The following is a 21,011-nucleotide window of genomic DNA, read 5'->3' on the forward strand; positions in this document are numbered from 1 at the left end:
CATTTTTTATGTAAACCCTAATTAGGGCAATTCTAGGGTTTTGTTGGCATGATCTTGGCCGTTGATCTTAGATCGATCTTGGCCATCCATTTTGTAAGAGACTATATATATGCCTCTTTGTCTCTCATTTGTAAGACAGAGTTTTTGTAGAATTGTTGGTATATGTTGCAGCTATTTGAATCATAATCATTGTTCAATTGTTGGTGATTTTTCTCTTCAAGTGTTGTATTTGCATTCATGGTTCTCAATTCCTCCAAGTTAGATTAGAATTTTAGTTTAGAATTTATTTTCATGTATGTTAGTTTGAGTGGAAGATTTGTTGAATTCATTTGTGTGGAATCCTTAATCCATACCACTAGCCTCTTGCCGCTGGTAAGTGTGCCTTGTGTTGTAAACTGGAATTTAAGTAAGCTTAACTTCAACTATTACGCATCCCTTGACAAGCATCAACTTGGATGGTGTCAACGTTTGATGGTGATAGCCTGAAAATCTTTAAGTATACCTTAGACGATTGCACTAAGCTTGTGTCAATACCTGTTTGTGAGACCTTGCCTAGTTTGGTTCCACTAGATCTATTCATCATTTCCTACATTCCTAGGCTTAGAATAGATTTCTTGAACCCTATTCCTTTTGCCCATTTTTTAGTAAGAAGTAAATCCAAAGCCATATTGATAAATCTTAAGTTGTCAGCACACCTATTCCACATCATTCATGATAATCCAAACATTTGCATAAGTCCCCAAGTTAACATAGCAATTCACATTGACCATTGAGTTACCCACTCGTCAAGACCTGACATGTAGAAACCTTGGAGTCATTTTAGTTGATCTCATTCTTAGCATCTGAGGTGATTTTGTTCAAGAGAGGGTAAATTACCTTGTTATTTTATTCTGAAATGTTTTGTGCATAAAACACACATCAACAGTTCGCTAGCTACATTTGGGTGAACACTATTACAACACCACCTATCACATGTCGATAAGCATGCCACCCTTCAAAGCATTGTATGGTTATGAACCTTCTTCATTTGTTGATCTGGCATTGGGAGACAGTCGTGCACCAAGGGCCAAAGATTGGCTTCAGGAGAGTTTGGACATCCTGACATCTCTCAAAGATAACCTACAGAGGGCTCAAAACCAGCAAAAGATGTATGCTGACCGACACCGGGTTGAGTGAAATTTTGAGGTGGGCGATTTGGTATACCTCTGACTTCAATCGTACAGACAATCCTCCTTGAAGACAAGTGGTAAGGAGAAGTTGAAGGCATGTTTCTATGGACCCTACAGGGTGGTCCGGAGGGTGGGCGAAGTTGCCTACGAGTTGGAGCTTCCTGAGGGGAGTTGGATTCACAATGCTTTTCACGTTTCATGTCTCAAGAAGGCCGTCGGGCAGTGCGTCACAATGTCGAAAGATCTGCCACCCATCGACAAAGAAGGAAAACTAATTCTGCAACCGACGAAGATCATCGATGTCAGAGAAAAGAGGCTGAGATCACACACAGTCAAGGAGTTCCTTGTTCACTAGAAGAATCTACCCATTGAGGATGCCACCTGGGAAGGCAAGCAAATTCTGGAGCATCCAAGTCTACAATTGCTTGAGGGCAAGCAATTTTTGGCTCAGGAGGACTGTGATGTCCACGATATAATTAAATAATAAATTTAAATACTTTATTGTAAGGCCCCAAATTTAATAAAAAATCTTTCGGGCCCTTTATTTAATTAGATTAGTCAACTCTTGGTTTGGTCGTGTTGGCCTGTTTGTAACCCTTCGGGAAATTTCCCGAAGCCCATATTTATGGTCGAGTTTGTCATTTGTGTTGGTAGGCGAATTTGGTATATTTCTCTGTTGTGCGAATTCCTATTGGAGTTTTGTTATCCGCCATTTCGGAGGTGAAAGACCCTCCCTACTTGGTATCCATAGTTTCAATGGGATTCATCCCTAACCCTATTTTGCTTTGTGTACTTGTTCCGGATCTGGCAAATCTGGAACCTCATCATTGTTGAATCAAATTTTACTTCTAGCTTCATATCTGGTATACATGCATGTTAAAGAATTCCTATTACTCAGAGTTCAATACTTGATATGCACGCAGAAGATCAACCCTTGAAACTGAAGGTAGTCCATTGAACCACCGTACCACACGGCAGACCCCTCCCTCCTACCACACGTGGAAGTCCACAATACGGCTTCACCGTACAACCATTCCTTCCTCACACCACCAGATGACTACTCCATCCCCACACCACCGTATGGCCTCTTCACCGTACGGCCACTCCATCCCACTCCACCGTACGACCACTCCATCCTCACACCATCGTACGACCTCTTCACCATACGGCAACTCCCTCTACTTCACACTGTACGCCCTTTCCATTACACTACCATACAGTCAGGGAACATTATAGAAGAATCCCCCCATAAGAGGAATAGACCCCCCTAAATAGACCATCCCACCCAGAGTAGAGAGAAAATTTGGACTAAGAAGACCATCCTGAATTATACACCGTTAGCAAAGATCACAAATGATGGTTCAAAATTTATTTCTATGAAAGGTTTGGTTAAGATGTCCATATTTTTCTCTGATGTAGAACAATACTTGAGATCAATGATACCTTCCTAAATCAGCTCCCAAATCTAGTGGATATGAATCTTAATGTGTTTTGTCCTCTAATGACGAACTAGATTCCTTGAGATTTGAGTGGCACTCTAATTATCACAACATATGATTGTAGGCTTTTTTAATGGAATACCGAACATAGTGAGAATTTTCTAAAGTAGCAGCATTAACTATCCCTTGATACTTAGCATCTATCGATGAAAGAGCAATCGCAAGCTATTTTTTGCTAGACCAACAAATTGGACTAGAATCAAGTGAGAAGCAATACTGAAATTAGACTTGTGATCCTAAGAATCACCTGCACAATTTGAATCTCTGTGTCCACCAAGTCAACATCCATACTCGCTACATGCTGAATCCCATAATTGTGAGTACCCTAAATATAGTGGAAGATCCACTTAGCTAGTTTCTAATGCAACTCATGTGGCTACTGCATGAATTGAGAGACCATGCCCACAACATATGAAATGTCGGGTCTTGTATGAAACAAGTAGATGAGACTCCCGACAAATTGCCAGTGTAAAGTGCCATCAACCAAAGGTGAAGAACACAGCCTCAAGTTTGACCCTTGACAAGGAGTTGTGCATGCTTATAGTCAACCATGAAAAATCTAGAGAGCATCACAAGTGCATACTTGGGTTGTCCGAGCAAGATACCTGAAGATGACTAAGTGATCTCAATCCCTAAGAAGTAATGCAAAAGACCCAAGTCTGACATCATAAATCTATCATATAGAGCAGTTTTCACTGCCTTGATGTTGGATGAGTGACTCTTTGTGACAAGTCATCAACAAAGGAAACCAAAAATGTGAGAATGTCATCTTGTTGTAAAATGTAAATGCTCAAATCAGAATGGCATCGAGTGAACCCAATTTTTAGGAGGAGTCCATCTTGGCATGCCAAGTCCAAGGAGCTTGTTTTTTACCATAGAAATACTTTTGAAGATGACACACAAGTGAAGAACTTTGAGAAAACCCCTATGGCTGCTCCAAGTAGATTTCCTCCTGAAGGTCGCCATGAAGAAAGCCACTCTTCACATTCATCTATGAACTTCCAATGATGGTCTGGAACTATAGAAAGGACAAGTCAAATGGAATTCGTGTTAAAAACTACTGCAAAAGTCTTAGAGTATTCAATCTCAGGAACTGGGGAGAATCCTTTTGCGGCCAAGTGAGACTTATGCTTGTCAACAAACCCATCTATTGCGAATTTTGTCTGATAGATCCACTTGCATCAAACAAGTTTCCTTCTATTAGGAAGAAGGGCTAAATCCCATGTGTGATTCTTCTCTAAGGAAATGAATTCTTCTTGCATTGTAGCATCCCACTCGGGCATACTTGAAGCTTATTGAAATGATTGTGGATCAAAATTTGATGCAACAAAAAGATGTGGAGCTTGCTGAAATTTTGACCTTGTTCTTCTAGTATCTGATGGATAACCAACCCAATCACCTATTGACTCAAATGTTTGATGAGCCCATAGAGGTGTTGTGGCAAGAGAATTTGGGGGATAACCATCAACCTCTAAATGATGACTAGGAGAGGAATGTAAATCCTCATCATCACTATTGCCATCTAAAGTGGAGGAAGAAGATTCCTCATCGAGATTAGGAGGATTAAAATCCTTTGAAAAATTGTCATCATGATGCAATGTCTCCAACATGATGGTAGATAGAGAAGTGGTGGGAGAAGAATAGAAATGGATCTCCTCTAAATGAACACTTCTCTCAATGAACAACTCATGAGCGGTGGGAGTAGAAGCCTATAAATATGCAAGTCTTTCTCTGCAGATCCGTAACCCTATGTTTCTTTGCTAGAATGTGGGCCCATGCAAGAGAACCAAACACTCTAAAGTGCTTAACTATGGGTTTTCAACCTATCCAAGATTGAAATGAGGTTACCCCTTTCAGAGCTTTGTGAGGAACTCAATTTTGGATGTGACACACAATTAATGGCCTATACCTAGTACCAAGGTGCCAAAGATTTGGAGTGAATCATACAATTTTCCATCTCCTTCAAGGAACTATTTTTGCATTCTACAACACCATTATGTTGAGGACTATATGGAACTATGGGCTACATGCTGATCCCTTTTGAAGCATTGTTCAAATTGATTATTAACATTTTCACCCCCATTATCTATTTACAGAATCTTGATGAAATTCCCAGATTATTTCTCTGCAAAAGCTTTGAAATCTTGAAAATGCTCAAAGACCTTAGACTTCTGTTTAAGAAAGTAAACCCAAGTGTATTTGGAAACGTCATCAATAAATGTCATAGGATTGACTCTTTTGACAAAAACATCTTACTTATGACTTAGTTTTTGCAAAATAGATTTAATGCATGCAAGATTTAATAGATACCTAGATAGATTTTCGACCTTGGGAACAAAAGATTTCAAATTTCAACTGCTATTTGTTATTGTATCCTCCAATCTCTGATTTTGGTTAAACAAAAGACAATATTGACTTTCTCAAGTCTTTTAGATGTTATGGAACGGCTGAAAACACCTCTAGAATTATAAAAAAACTGCAATCACCCAGATCTCACAAGACCACAAATATTCAAACTAGAGTATACAAATGTTTATTTTTCCTTTAAATTGTTCTAATTCTCTAAATCATTTGAGGATGCAAGAGAAAAGCATACTAGGTTTTTGAAGAAAATTTTAGCTATCTATTAGTCTCAATTTTCAAATCTCCAAAAAATAAAAAATAAATATAATAGGCTATACTAGAAAAGTCTTTTCTATACCATGTTAGATTCTTTGAGAAGCGAGAATCAAGCTAGGATCTAATGTTAGTCGTAGATCACATGCGTTGTAGTCAACAAATGATTGAAGACCAAAATAGTGGAATGGACAAAGAAATTTGAAATAGAGAAATTAGAGACAAAACAAAAGAAATTTGAGAATACCCTTGATACTCTCACCAAGTTATCACTGAACTAGTGAAGGTGAAAGGAGAGTGTTGTATATCAATGTTACAAGACTTTTCTAGACATGGCTAGACTTGACAAGTCTAGAGGCGAGTCACCTCTGCAAAATATTTGGGACTCTAGACTCGGACTTACCGAGTTTGGTTGAGTTTGAAAGAGTCTTGGTAGACTTGGTAGACTTGTTACGTTTCAAGCCTAGGAATCTGCTACATGGTCAAAGTTATAAGTCACAAACAAAATTAAAAAATGCTCTAAGTCAAAAGTAAAGCACTTATTTGTTGTTTCTATCCGGAAAAGTCATTCTTATTGTTTCGAAGCACAAGGAGAAGAAAAACCAACCCTTTGAAAAATAGTATGCCATTAAAAAGGAAAACCAGTAGATTGATTGAAGACAAAATATTGATTGGAGATCTTTTGGGTAGGTTAGTAGCTTGCATTGACATATTTAGAGGAGCTTAGTAAGGATTTGGAGGAGGCCATAACTGATTTGGAGCTGCATTTCTTCATTTTTGGAGAAAATTTGAAGAGGTAAGTTAATACTTTTTGCTTTTTTTTTTATTTTCAAATTTCTATTGTTGTACATTTTTTATTTTTTTTTTCATTTTAGGTTAATGGAAAAAAAATACCTAGCTATCAAATAATCAAACCTTAGCTATTTTTATTTTTTCCTTAATTCTTTAGCTGCAAACCCTAAATGTTCTTATTTTTTTAATTTTAATTTAAATAGAAAGTGTAAATGCTAATTTTTTATCACTTATAATTTATTGCAGCTTACTATTCATTTTCAAATTGATCCAAAATTTGAAGCATAATGTTTACCCTAGTTAGAAAGGATCCTTGTTGGAAACATGCCATCCCCAAGACAAAAAAAGGTAAAATAACATGTTTGCATTGCAAAACAAAATATAATGGGGGAGGTATTAATCGGTTGAAGAATCATCTTGCACAAATAACATTGCATGATGCTAAACCATGCACATTAACACCCATTGATATTGTACATGAAGTACAAATGCAAATAGAGGCTTTTGAAGAGAAAAAAGAATTAAAAAGGAAGTAAAAGGAAAAAATGACAAATATTGGTGGAGAGAGTTCTTCATTTCTTCCATTTCCTAGATCCATGAGTAGTGGCAGTGGTAGTGCAAGTGTGAGTGTGAGTATTGGACCTTAGATTCATTCAAAATAAATCCCAAGTAAATTCAGTTTTTGCTCCACGCACAACTCCAAGTTCCCAACCATCACTTGAGAGCATGGGTTGGAATAAAGAGAAGCATGGCAATGCAAAAAAGTGCATTTGGAGATTTGTGGTTCTATTGCATCATTCCATTCCATGCAGCCAGGTAATCAATATTATTTTTGTTTTAAAATACATAATTTAATTTATATGTCTATTGATTTTTTTGTTTTTAAGAGTATGTGGCATTGAAGATTTCAATTTTTAAAATTAATAATTATTTGTTTATTTAATTTGTTTTAGGTCTCCTTATTGGCAAAATATGATAGACATCATTATTTTTTGTGGTGCGAGATTCAAAGACCCTAATGATGAGGAGATAAAAAACACTATTTTGTTTCAAAAGGTGGTTGATGTCAAAGCCACAATTTATGAGCAACGTGAGATATGGACATGAAAGGGTTTCCCCATCATGACTGATGGTTGGACTAAAAGAAGTAGTAGAAAATTGCTGAATTTTCTTGTTTCTTTCTTAGGTAATTGTACTTTGTAAAGTCCATTGATTTAGTGATTAAGATTTTTAATTTTTATTTTCCTAAAAAACTATTTTTTTCTTTTCTCTAGTGGCACAATGTTATTGAAGTCAATGGATGCTTCAAGAAAAACAAAAAATATTGGGTTTCTTTGTGAGGCCTTGGAGGAAGTGTTGGTCGAGGTGGGTGAGGAGAATGTGGTACAGATAGTCACAAATAATGCAGCAAATTATGTTGCTGTAAGTAGCCCGATTATAGAGAGGCACCCCACCTTTGTTTTGGACTTTTTGTGTTGCTCACTGCCTTGACCTATAAAGTGCAGACCTAATTTGCAGGCCAGACTAAATTGCAGAACAAACTTAATTGGTTTGCAAGTGAATTGTGTTTGTGTTTGGGTTCTTTGACTATTATTTATACATGGCTAAAGGTACATTATCATCTTAGCCGACCTGAGGATAAGAAATCAAACCAAATTCATTAAGAACCCTAAGCTGACTTCAATCTGTGGAACGCTCCTTAGCATTTGCACCACCATTTGTGCATACAAGGTCATTAAACCTGCTCAGGGGGTAGACAAAAACCTAGGTTGGCCTAGATTAAGAGGAAAAGAATTCTATTTTTTTTTAAAACACAAATTAATAAGTCCAAGCTGGCCGACTTGGTGTGGGTGTAAATGAAAAGGTGTGATGGCTTGTGGATCCTATAAAGGAAGGATCAAATCCCACACCTCTCCATTCAGTCATTCAAATCAAAAACAGAATCAGGAGTAGAATTGAGAAAAGTAGAGCAACCCTGTTTAAAGGGCAGACCTGTAGCTGATTCTGAAGCAAATATCCATCAGACTTAGGTGAATTGAGAGGTTAGGAGGTGCGAACTTGTGGTAAAGGAAGTAGCAGAAATCAGATCTTAAGGCACTAAAATCAGACCTAAGGGCATAAGGATCAGACCTGGAACATGGATAATCATGACCCTAATCAGAAGTGAAACACAGAAATCAGACCTGAAAACTTTGGAATTCAGTCCTACGAATGGGAAGAATGACTCAGACATTAGGCGAATTCCATCAATATTTTTGCAGGGGTTTTTTTATTAAAAGAGGTTTTGTGAGAGGATTGATGTCATTTGAATTTGTTTGTTTTGCAGATTTGGCAGAAGGAAGATGAATCAGACCCAAGAGAGACGGTGGATCAGAACACTTATATGCACCTAAGGACCTGATTGAAAGGGATTCAATATCAAAGACTGAGTTGGAGTTTGATGCAAAGGCAAAAGGATAACATGAAGGCTCAGTTGCAGCATAAAGAGGATATCAAGGCATAGGAAAGGGCAACACCTACAGGAAACCAAGGAAAGTTCAAGAGATTCGATGCAATCACATCAAAAGCATGAACGCAATTGCAAGGGAAGCTTGAATCCTGCCCAAGGTTATGAAGGTCTTCTCACCTACAATTATTACAATGGCTAGTGCACTCCAAGGTTTCAATCACATGAAGTCGAGGATCTTCAAAGACATGTTCCAAGAAAATTGCCTAAGTATGGGCACAATTGCAAGACTATAATGCAATCCCACCAAGATGGGCACTAATCCAACCTTGCCATGCAATCTTAACCTAAGGTTCCAACGAGATGAGCACTATTCCTTCTACTCCTTTGCAATTCCGCTCATAAGCTTCTTCCTCACCTAAAGAATGTGCTCAATAATGTGCAAAACAAAGTAGAAATTCAAGACATCAAAGAGGAAATTTGTGCCCAAGTATGAGTGCTATTGCACCACATCCTTGCAATCCGCCCTAGTCAAGGAAATGTAGCTAAATTCAACGTTCAAGCAAGCATGAAAGGTGAACATCAAAATTTCACAAGGCAGCAAGGAAGGTCAAGATGAGCTATCTCAAGTATGAAGGATGTTACATAGGAGAAAGATCATACGTACACCTCCCACTTTCAACATTGCAAAGCAAAGGTTAATAAGTTCAAAGCAGGCATCGCATAAGGATTCTACAACAAGGTTAAGGGATGAAACTCAACAAGGTGAACAGACATTGCAACATCAAGGTATTTTTAATTAGTCAAATTGGCCCTAGGCAAGCTGTACACCTCCTGGAGCCACACGTGGAAGACTTTCTTGGGTTAAAACTGCTGTTTTGGATACCAAAATACCTTTATTTGGTGTGCTTGGATGATCTAAAATCATTCTGAGTGATTCATAGCAAATTGGAGCTTTGTTTGGTGTTTTGAGAATTTATTAAGAAAAGCAACCTTGTCCTACTAAGCGTCCAGACTGCTGCAGCAAAATTCTGAGTTTTTTATATGAGCTGAATCCGCTTTTCAGGGGATTGGACTTCACTTTTATGGGACTGATTTGGCACAGAGAATTAGAGTTTTGATTTTCAGTTTGGTGAGACGTGGAAACACTAATGCTATTCCCTGAAGGCTTTGTTGAAGACAAGGGAGTTCTTTGAAAAGATTGATGATAATTTCCAATGATCACACTTCCAGGTCTGCACATGATCAGTTTAGTTTCATTTCTGATTTATGTAACATTTATGTTGAAAGTTAGTAGCAAAGGGTTTGATTTAAATTTAATGCAAGTTGCTATATCTATCTACTCTATATGTTCTATCTTGTTATATTCATGGAAGTAATAAATGAAATCTGAAACAAAACCAATCAGCAATCTGTAACTATCCATTTTATGTTGGCATTTAAATTGTAAAAACATCTTTCAAAAAATTGGAGGTATACACTACAAGAGGTGGCACAAAAAGCTGAAAGAGGGTGAGAAATCCAACTACTCCATAACCTACTTAGATAAAGGCAGAGTGGTTATGGGAGGTGGCACAACAAGCCAAAAGAGAGTAACTTAACAATGTGTGGGAGAAAGTGATACATGTAGCTAATATGTTTTGCCACATGTTCTCATGTTAATCACACCTAATAAACCCAAGCAATCTTAAATAATATGTTGTAGGAAAAAAGAAATACCCCTTAACATAAGGAAAATAAAAAACCTACTCTAACAATCTTTGTGATTGGATATTGGATTTTTAACTAGGGATTTGGGTGGCACAATTTGCATGGTTTTAGCCATTGATTCCAAACTTGGCGAGTACTCGCAATTTCCAGGGCTCGTCCAATGACTTGCAGGTCGAACTGTGCTAAAAACTCAATAAAAAAATGCTGAAAACCCACTAGAATCTCGCCAAAACTCAGAGGACTTGCTAAGTAAAACATGCTAGGGAAAATGTCAGCCAAAAAACATCAAAATCCAAGAAAAACGCAAGACAGAGCTGCAACGAGGGAAAAAACACAATTTTGATACGATTTTTTCCCTTTAAAACTTCACACATCAAGTCACAATTCACACATCTATTTCTCATTTGCCATCACATTTGTCAAGTTTTTGCCAAGTCAAAAAATTTGGGCTTGCCAAGTACTCTCTGAGTCTAAGTTTGCAAACTATGGTTTTAGCTCATGGTTTCCTAGTTTCTATTGATGGTTTCATGTATTGATTCTCCTATATATTGGGTGCTTGAGATGGAGGTTTAATGGTGAGTTTTTGTAGGTACTATTATGTTGCCAAAATTGTTCCAAATCTTTTTATAATGATATTCTTGTAAAATCTTAAAAATCTACAAGTGTATTGTAACCATTGATTATTGAATGGTACATTGAGCTTCTTTTGAGTGTGGATCTTTTGATTCTTTTCTTTCTGAAAGGGTGTTCCCCATGTAAATAGTTGTGTTATGGTATATTGTTTTTGTGCTTATTTTCTTTTAACTTTATGATTGATTTAATTTTTTCATATATCTCCTCTCATATACTAGTGTAGGATGCATATTCTACACCTTTGCTTCCTTTTATGCACTTTAGTGGCTCTCCAAGGTTTTCTAGTGTTTCGTAGCCCTGACTAGGTTTTTGTTTTGTTATAGCTATGTGAGAAGTGAGAAAACCCAATGGTTGGATATAGAGGTTCTTATTGTAGTTGGAATAAAATTATGTCCATTCCTAGACCATTAAATTTTGTGCATAGATATATGAAATAGTAATATTATCAAAGGCCATCTAATACTTCATTCTAATAAGAAGGACGAAATTTTCATCTCTTGTGCTAAATTCTAAGTTACATCTTAAGAATGATAAATGAAAAGCTGCTTTAACTGTGCCCAATAGTTGAAGGTGATAGCTTGTAGGAATTTGTAACAACGTTGAGCAAGTTGCTTGTGGAGATAAATGAGATCTATGCGCAATGGTTGACAATTGTGCACGGTGGGGGCATGGGTTGGGGACTGACTATGTTGAATTGTGAACAACAATGGTAATGATGGGTATGGCATATTTGTGTAAAATCATGCTATTGCTGCTTATGTATATATTTAAATGGGGAGTTCAAATATTATGTGTGAATTCCTTGTAGTTTTAAGTTCGTGGCAACTATTGATGTCATATGTTACACCTGCTCATTCCATGGGATAAGTTAGTCTCCATGAAGTGGACATTGCCGGTTATATGCCATGTATCGAATAATGGATGATTCTATTAAAACTATTTTATTGGGAACGCAATTAACCATAAAATGATGTCTTGCATTATGTAATATAAGATTATTCAAGGGCCATGAGTCGATATAATCATTAGTACATACTAACCTAATAATGTAGCATTTTGTAGTCAATATTGTTCATTCAGTTTATGTACAGAAATGAAGTCATGGATTGATCTTGTGTTCTATGGTTTTGTGAAAGATATACTAATCTTCCAAGAAGTTGGAATGTTGTTTGTTATTGTTAACATTGTCTTTTGGGAATGATTAGGAGTCTCTGTTGGGCTAGGTCCTCGAGATGTAAATAATAATTATTTGTTTACTTGACTTCTTAACGTTGCTGGGTGGGGTTGTTTTTTGTGTGAATCCATTCTGAATAACAGGGATGGAAGTTTATGGTGAAAACTATAAAGCGTATGATTCCTTGAAAGGGATATATAGGCAGAGTCATTTTAAATGAACCCTTGAGAAACAGATCTGGGTCTAGGGATATGTCATAATATAGAAGGATTACACTTTCTAGTTTGAGAGAGTAAATTTGTACCATCGAGTTGCTGCCACTGTCGTGGTTTGGTAAAATTACAAAGCTAGCATGTCTAAATTGGAATAAATTGTCAAGTAATAGAAATACTTGGCACTACAATTTAAAGTGGGCAATACATCAATATGAAAGTTAAGGACTAGGAACATATGAATTAGTCAGGTCATTTATTTCACGTTCCCAAAAGTGGAAAGTTTAACAAGTTATGCGAGGTGTTATGCTTAATAATAAAACAATAATCTGTAGAAGAAAATTATTAAAAAAATAGTAACCAAGGTTGGTTGGACCTTCATAACATAAGTTAAACATTTTGATTTAGAACTACAGTACAAAAGGGAGAATGGAGAGGATGAGACTGGGCTTGAATTTTGCTAGCTTAATTATAACACTAATGAACCAAGCATCGTCAGTGAACTGCAACTGCTTCAATTAATTTGCTTTTTCTTTTTTTAGTTTAACTCAGAAAACATAATAGGACTTATAAGACCTAAGGTCTCTTTCAATATCAGAATTTAGAATGGTGGTGAAACCATGAAAGATCATACAATTTTGAAAAAAATTCATAAACAATTTTATCTAATTTGTTGATTTTGAAGCTGCTCAGGATCCAACAATTAAATAGAGTGTGAACAAATATCTTCATGCTGACATTAACAAGTGTGTGGTATCATATGGAGGTTATAACATGCGATCACTTTATTCTTCTACATTTAAAACTCTATATCATATAGAGGTTTAAAAAAAATCCACAAGAAAATCACAATTCTCCTTTAACAGTAATCATTTCCTTGTCATCTTACATGATCTTACTGTTTTGACCTTGCACGCACCCAGCCAATTCTCATGGTTTCCCTCAATCAAAGTGCTATTTTTTCCAAAACAATCCTGCAACAAGCTGCAATGTTGTGGGGTGTGCTGCCTTGGAAGGAAAACTTAACGGAAGGCCTTGAATGATGCAAATGGCATTTAACACTTTAGAATTTAAAGCATGTAATAGAGGCATTCTGGTGCATTTCTGGTAACTAAGATCCATATAATATTGACATAAAAATTAATGTGGATCCAAAATGGTAAGAACTGATAAGGCTAGAATCACACTGTGCTTCTTCACAAGATGTTCTGAGTTAACAATTCTCTAACTGAAAAAACAGTGATGCTGTACTTCACACATTGATGTTACAGTAAGTATTAAAAAAAGGAAAGAATTTGGCTTTTTAACCATAATGGAGAAATTTTGTAACTTCCATAAAGAACTTCCGAACATGAAGAGATATCAAGGTTAGAAATCAATTTGGCTAAGAATCCATATTTGATGGGTTTCTATTTATTTCTAGCGGTGGCTGCATACACAAGAATCATTACCTTTTGGGCTTAAAAGGTTATTGTTATGGCAATTGCTCCATCTTAATATAAACAGGGATTGTGGTCAGAAAAGCTTCAAGCCAAGTCACCACTATTTGCTCCTCTCAAAAATTTTGGATTGTAAGAAATAATATTACTCACCAATATGAGGATGCTTATATTGATAACTTCTAAGAATTTAATACATTAATACTAACTATTATTAACAAAAAGTCAATATCTATATCAGAAATTTTTCAATAACTATGGCTGCGCCAAGAAAGGGTTTCTTCTGGAATTCTAAAATGTGCAAAACCAGACAACACTAACAAAAAAGCATGAAACTGCTGCCCTCATTATACAGAGTTTATATCATTTGTATACCCATGAAATTTGTGAACCAAAGAAATTTCTCCGTTCCATTAAATGTAATGGTTTAATATGGCTAAATTGTGTTTAACAGCAAAGAGATTTCAGAGGGAAGAGCTTTAACTTACTTTGCATGTGTGTTTTCTATGCAAATGAGGCGAGTTGTAGCATAATACATGTCATCACCACCAGAAGGCCGGATTGCAGCTTCGACTTTTTTTATGTCCATTGTACCATCTGTTTCATTCTCAACCAGATGGGGATAGACATGCCCAATTGTTGAAATTCCACCATTTTCATAAACATGTATGTGGCTATTTGACCCAACTATCACTTCACTACCCCGTACCTAATACAAAGGCAAAGTTTTGCTTTCTCAATTCTAGAACTATCAAGCGAAAAGATAAAGACAGCATTCTTAGAATAATCAGGAAAGACAGCACTTCATAAAAAGGGAGTTAAACCAAATTAATTTTAATAGGTACTATATTGGAGAATTAAAAGCAGGACCTTTGAAATCAGAGTATTTTAAGCAGAGCTTTTATTTTACAAAACATACAAAGTGATATGTTGTACATTAAAAATATGTAACGTCCCCTCTTTGAAATTAGACCAAGAAGAACCAAACACCTATCATCCATTTCCTATGGGTCTAGGGAATTTTGTACTAGGGAAATAGGATTATATTAATTACATAGAAGGGTCATAATGTCACAAAAGGGGTGGCTTAAATGATATTATACAATGATATTATAATAAACAGTGTCTCAAATAAAGTTGAAAATATAAAATAAGGAGGTCTCTTATAATTAAAGTTTGTTTTTAATTAATTCCTCTCAAATATCAATCAATTTGAAAAGTTATGTCTTTTGAAGGAAAAATCTTTTTAAGAGAGGCCAAACAAGGAGAAGGAGACATATTGATCAAACATTCTATTTCAGATTTCTACTCCTTGTTGGATCATTGGACTTTGGTTCAACTGACTTGAGGACAAAAACCCTCTAGGTCTGGAATTGGAGGACGAAAAGCCACAATTCCTTGGAGCAATTTCACACAAGAGTCACCATTGCACTGAACCATTGCAATTTTAGATTGATATTAATATTACACTTGTTCTTAAGGGGCTTTGTGATGCTGGAGTAATTCTTTATTCTTTTTGGGAAATATCAAGTTTGTGGCTGCAATCCGCATAAATAAGGAGCGCTAGTAGCTGTGTACCCTCTGCCATATAAGTCACTGCCATTAGAGGATGATAATGGTTTCCTTATGATTTCTAGTTACTGTTGATATATTACATCACAATTGCAGCAGTGAAAAAAGTTTGATACAGCTAGTCACTAGGTTCCACATATACAAATTTACATCATTGTTTCCAGGGTAGTGCTGCAAGTTGGGGTATAACTCAAAGATATTGTGGATCCATATGGTATATACAGCTCTCTTATCACTGTCATAACAACAATCTGAGCTTAGATTATGGTGGACAGTCCTTTAGAATCACTATCACAGTCAGGACATTCATCATTCTGGCAACTTCATTATTGGTCTAGGTATCAAGGATTGTAAGATGAAGATCTATTACTATTGAGGTTTCAGGACTGCTGGGATGAGCACAAGGAAATATTGCATGCTTCATAACAACCCTTTGTTACTGATCGATAGACCAGTTTTCCTTTCAATCAAAGTATTCGATTTATTGCATCAGAATTTTTCATCTATAAATCCTGTCCATATTGCTGTTTATCTGCACCATACTAATCCATGAAATACTTCAATTTATGTAATTAGAAAATGCCAAAGTAGATGGCATAAAATCAGAAAGTTTATAATATTTTTGAATTGGGAACATAACAAAATATCATATTGAAAGAGGTCCTACAGCTGTTATTTTGCACCTGTTGTATTTCAGCAGGGCCTTTGTTTTATCCAGAAAGAAAAAAATTGTTTAATTTGCACTGCAAGTATGTTATGAATGTTGAGACATGGACCAACTAGGACTCGAACCTAGGACCTTCCATATGCTGCTGGAGTGCTCTACCACTGAGCTACTGGCCCCTCTTGGACCAGTCCATTGTCGGTCCAGGTGTGGCTTATTTCCAACACCAACACCCCCCCTTAAGCCACACCTCTCGTGTGCTTGGGGCTCCTAGCCTGGACTTGGCTCTGATACCATGTTGAGACATGGACCAACTAGGACTCGAACCTAGGACCTTCCATATGCTTCTGGAGTGCTCTACCACTGAGCTACTGGCCCCTCTTGGACCAGTCCATCGTCGGTCCAGGTGTGGCTTATTTCCAACACCAACAATGAAAAGAGGTCCGGTTCTCCTTTCGTTTCAACATGAAATATGATTTGCAACAGAGCCATTATGTTTCAGAACAAAAGAAGCTTGCCATCATGATAACTTGTACAATACAAATATTACATGAAAAGAGCTCCAACAATCTTTATTTTTCAAAGAAGATCATTTAAAAGTTTAAAACAAAGATATAACTTTTAAGAACAAAGTGAAACGATTTCTCATAAACAGGCTCCTCTCCTGCAGCACCACCATGAAGACCAATCAAACCAAACTAAAGATAATCATTAATGATGATGATTCTCCTTTAAGCTAATCTTGTTTGTATAATATTTCATAATATATTTATTTATCTTCTGTTTTGACTAAAGGTACTTAGGATTAAGTGAACTTAAGCCTGAACTAACAAGGAGATAGATTTGACTTCCTTTTGAGATCCTATGGTATGGCTTTTTGACTGACCCTTATCGGTTCACTAGAAAATGTACTGTCACCTCCAACCCTCATGTTGCTTCCATTTTGGATACTATCACTTCAACCCCATTCTACATAGGGATTTTATGCCTAATGCTCCTATCATCCCTTGCAAGTCAGGCCTAGAGGTAAAGTAATCCCAATTGTTTTTGATTTGTAAGTTTAATACTTTTGGCCACGCATTCTAGATTCATGAGAAATTTTTCCTGGTGCTCAAGGGTTTTTTATTTTTCTTTGTAAATCACTTGAAGATAGGACTCTAATCTTAGAAAAAGGCCCATGGTTATGAGATAAAAACATTTTAGCGATAAGGTCATGATTTCCAACATGTAATCCATTGACACGATCCTTTCCAGTTTTACTTGTTTGGGTGCAGCTACCTTATTGCTTGCTCCATTTCTAGGCACGTTCATGTTCATAGGGTATTGGTAATACTCTAGGAATGTTTCTTTCTTTACACAAACTAATGGTTTAATCCACTCCAAATTAGCAAGGATTCAAGTGGAATTGAACATTTCCAAACGCCTACTCAATGAAATATGGCTTCAAGTGGAGGATTGTAGTTTAAAATAGGTTACTAAATGTGAAAAAAATAGCTTTTAGATGCAAACATTATTTCTAGGTAGGTCTTGGGGTAATGAATTGCCCTTTTGGTAAACCAAAAATGCTAAAAAGAACTTCTTGGTGGAAGGGCACCTATTTAACACACTTATCTATTAAATTGGCATCACTAGATTCTTAGACAATGTTGAACAATTTCCTGTGTTTGAGCCTCTGAACTATTCACCTATTGATGGTTAAGTGCAAGTTGCTATATTGCGAAAGCAATTTGCGGGTATATCTCCTACTTTGCCTCCTAGTTTGTGCTTCCCCAATAACATGTGTTCTACTTGTGCTTTCTCCTAGTCCAGTAATTAAAAGATGGGTGTGCACATGTCTAGAGAAAAATCTAGAGCTTCTAATACTACTAATTGGCCTCTCCTTCCTGCCCCTTTTAGATATTGATTCTATGACATGGACTTCGAGTTTCCTTTTTGTCGACACACCCCAATCTTGCCACTACACCAAAATCTTGAACTCTTAATAAGTGCACCACCACAAAGGTCAAAGAACTAGGGGAGCACAAATGCAAGGGTTGAGGGTCTCACCACTCAATAGTTTAGCCACCTTGAGGCAAAAGGTTCAACAAACACGACATAGTTGACCAAGAGATGAGTAAAATGCCAAGAGTAAAAGTCAAACCCCTCCCCAAAAGAGTTGCTATAATGTTAACACAACCCAATCTTGCTAGTACATAAACAACTCAAACTATTAGTGAGTGCACCACCAACAAGGTTAGATGGAACTAGGTGAGCCTAAACGTAGGGGTTGAGGGCCTCACCTCTCAGTGAACTTGACATTATCTCAAGCTAAGGAATGGGGCATAGGTGTAAAGTGTAAACAATATTGGGCTTTCCACTAGACATGATCAATCAATCTTTGTCTACATCTACTATTTATTTGGATTATGAGGAGAAGGAGGATACAATGGGTTGGACTATTTTTAACAATAGAAAAGCTGCTCCAAAGAAACAATCTTTCGGACATATGATTCTTCGCTCTCATAGGAAAAAAAAACGTTTGGCCTGATTGGTGTAGATTTTGTTTATGGTTGTAGATTCTTAGCCTGCCTCATCCCTGTTGGTGTTATTTTAACAGGTGTCTTGATTTTATTATTATTATTATTATTATTTTTCCAATTGTAGTTCTCGGGCTAGGTCCCCATAATAAAACCACAAAATTGCATCTTTGGAAAGAGTGAACTTAAGCGTGAAAAATAGCCAACTCCTTATAGATAACCAAACTGGGAAAATAAAAAAATGGTATGAATTTCAAGAATCACATTTAAGCTTTAAGTTTTCTGCTCATAGGACAATTTCCGTCCATCACGTCCAAGCATATTGACAGCACCAAAGAGAACTTAACAAAAGATAAAACTAGCGTCTTTTTCTTTCTTTTTTTTTATTATCACACTTTTTCTTCTCTTTATCATTCTCCTCTTTTTGGTTCAATCAAAAAACAACTCTACTAGGTCCACATAGAAACAGTTTTTAATATATAGAAATCTTTCCTCTTTTTGATCCCACTTCTACAAAAAAAAAATTAAAATTAAAAAACTTCCTTTCAGAGCATGTTTACTTCTATAGTAAGAATTCAGCTTCAGAGATAATTTATCAGGATTCAACTGGTACTCGTTTGGATTCAATCATTAGAAAAAGATACCAAGTTTTTTGGCTGGTAATCTTGAGGATAAAATTTATATATCAGGTTACAATCAGCCAATAGGCTTTTCCTTGTGGTCTTTGAAGCCCAAAAAATCCAGTCCATGAAATATTGTGTCAGCCAGATTATCTCAATTTATGGAAAAAAACTATTCTCCTCAGTACAGTAAAACACTTTCAATTGGCACATGCCCATATTCCCTATCTTCCAACCAACTGCACCTATTAATGGTGCAGGTGCTGCTTGTAAAAATTTGTAAAATGGGCAAAGAAATATATTGCATGACAAACAGCAGCTTCTTAAAATGGGTGAAAAATGCATTGCATGACAAACATCAGATTTTTAAATGGGTAAAGAAATGCAATCTCACTTTACTTCATTCAAGCTAGAAATTTTACAAATACTTATTTACTAAGCAACATTAAATTATCTTAACCAGGTCCATTCATAAGTTTCAGTATATAATGTACAGAGTTGATATAATTTCAAGAGCAATTCTCAGAACAAAGAAAGAAAGAAACCATATTACAAACCTCGCAGTGAACAAGAACGCTAATTAAGTTGCCCATTGTACCAGAGGGCACGAACAGAGCAGCTTCTTTGCCCATGATTTTCGCCATTTGCTGCTGCAAGGTGGCAGCCGTGGGATCAGAACAGAGGACGTCGTCGTCCACCTGGGCCTGCGCCATTGCTACACGCATGGCATCTGTCGGCTTTGTCACTGTGTCAGAGCGAACATCCACCACCCTTTTCATTTCCCCATTTGCTAAAACCAAACCCATCATTTTTTCACTCAATTGCCCAGAATTCATTTCTCAGTAGCGCAGAGAGATAATCAAAAGTGAGATGTACAAGCAGCAATTGAATTTCAAGCCAGAAGTATTCTCGCATGCAAATGCATACTGCATAAATATCTGCGATAAAGATTCAAACCACTGACAATTCGACAGAATTGTGAAGAAAACTCCAATTAAAATGGCGTGTAATGAACGTGGGTGGCGAAGCACGGGAGGAAACTTTCCATTGGGGAGGGTAAGAATTTTATGAGAGTGTGTGTTTGCCACCTCTGCTTGCTTGAGTGGAATCCAATGTGGTGTGACAAAAATTAGAAATCAACCTTCACTCCAGTGGTTCTCTGATGTGGAGAAGAGCTGGATTTTGGGTAAGCGACAAATAATTGAGAGAACAACATTAAATTTGGTGATATACTGGTGTTTGGAAAATCAAAACATTGTCTTATGTTAAAGGATATGTTTTAATTGAAAAGCTATATAATATTAAAATCATGTCCTTGTAGATTTAAAAGAAAATATAATAAATTTAAAGGGATTATTTTTTTGTTTTATATTATTTTTATTTTTGGTGGAGGTTGAATTATTTTGAATGGTTATAGTGTGTGGATTGTTCTCAACATCACAATTTATTTAGGTTAGTTGTGGTTATCTTGTTGGTTTGATAAATGAAGAAAGACAAATAGGGGAATAAAGATAGTCAATTAGATATGAATTATTAATAATTTATTTAAGATGGTTGTAGCTTTTTATTTTTATTTTTAATGGTTACAAAAAGAAAATGAAGATAAATTTGATGATCCACTTCCAACTTTGATGGCACAAAATATAATGATCCATCACCATCATTCATAGTTAGTGGTATATATATTATTTGATTGTATTTTCCAATATTGATTCGCACCTTAATAATTTATGGTGACTACATTGTATGCAAAAACTTTTGCATTAAGGATAATAAGTGGCACTTATCTCCTATAAATTATTATCTACATCAGATAGAATAATCTAACGATAGCAATAAACAAATCATATCTAAATCAAAGAATTGAAAAACTAAGTAGTTGGAGAGGTGATTAAGAGGCTTGTATATATCCAATTTCAACTTGGTAGTTGACTTGTTAGAGTGTTGTA

General features: G+C 36.2%; 1 protein-coding gene across 2 annotated transcripts in view; it reads right to left on the bottom strand.

Annotated features, from left to right (window-relative positions):
* The window catches only part of LOC131064020 (probable low-specificity L-threonine aldolase 2), a 109,666-nt gene extending 89,424 nt beyond the window's left edge, over positions 1 to 20,242 (bottom strand). The window contains exons 1-2 of one of the 2 annotated variants that reach the window (XM_057998046.2): positions 19,620 to 20,242; positions 14,179 to 14,399 (exon numbers count right to left, since the gene is read on the bottom strand). In XM_057998046.2, coding sequence (XP_057854029.2) covers positions 14,179 to 14,399; positions 19,620 to 19,898 — 500 coding nt within the window. In that variant the 5' untranslated portion in view covers positions 19,899 to 20,242. The remainder of the gene's footprint in view (positions 1 to 14,178; positions 14,400 to 19,619) is intronic. The other variant, XM_057998045.2, reaches the window with a different exon arrangement.
* Between the last annotated feature and the right edge of the window lie 769 nt (positions 20,243 to 21,011).

The sequence above is a fragment of the Cryptomeria japonica genome, chromosome 11, assembly GCF_030272615.1.
Source record: "Cryptomeria japonica chromosome 11, Sugi_1.0, whole genome shotgun sequence".
In the NCBI taxonomy this organism is placed as follows: Eukaryota; Viridiplantae; Streptophyta; class Pinopsida; order Cupressales; family Cupressaceae; genus Cryptomeria; species Cryptomeria japonica.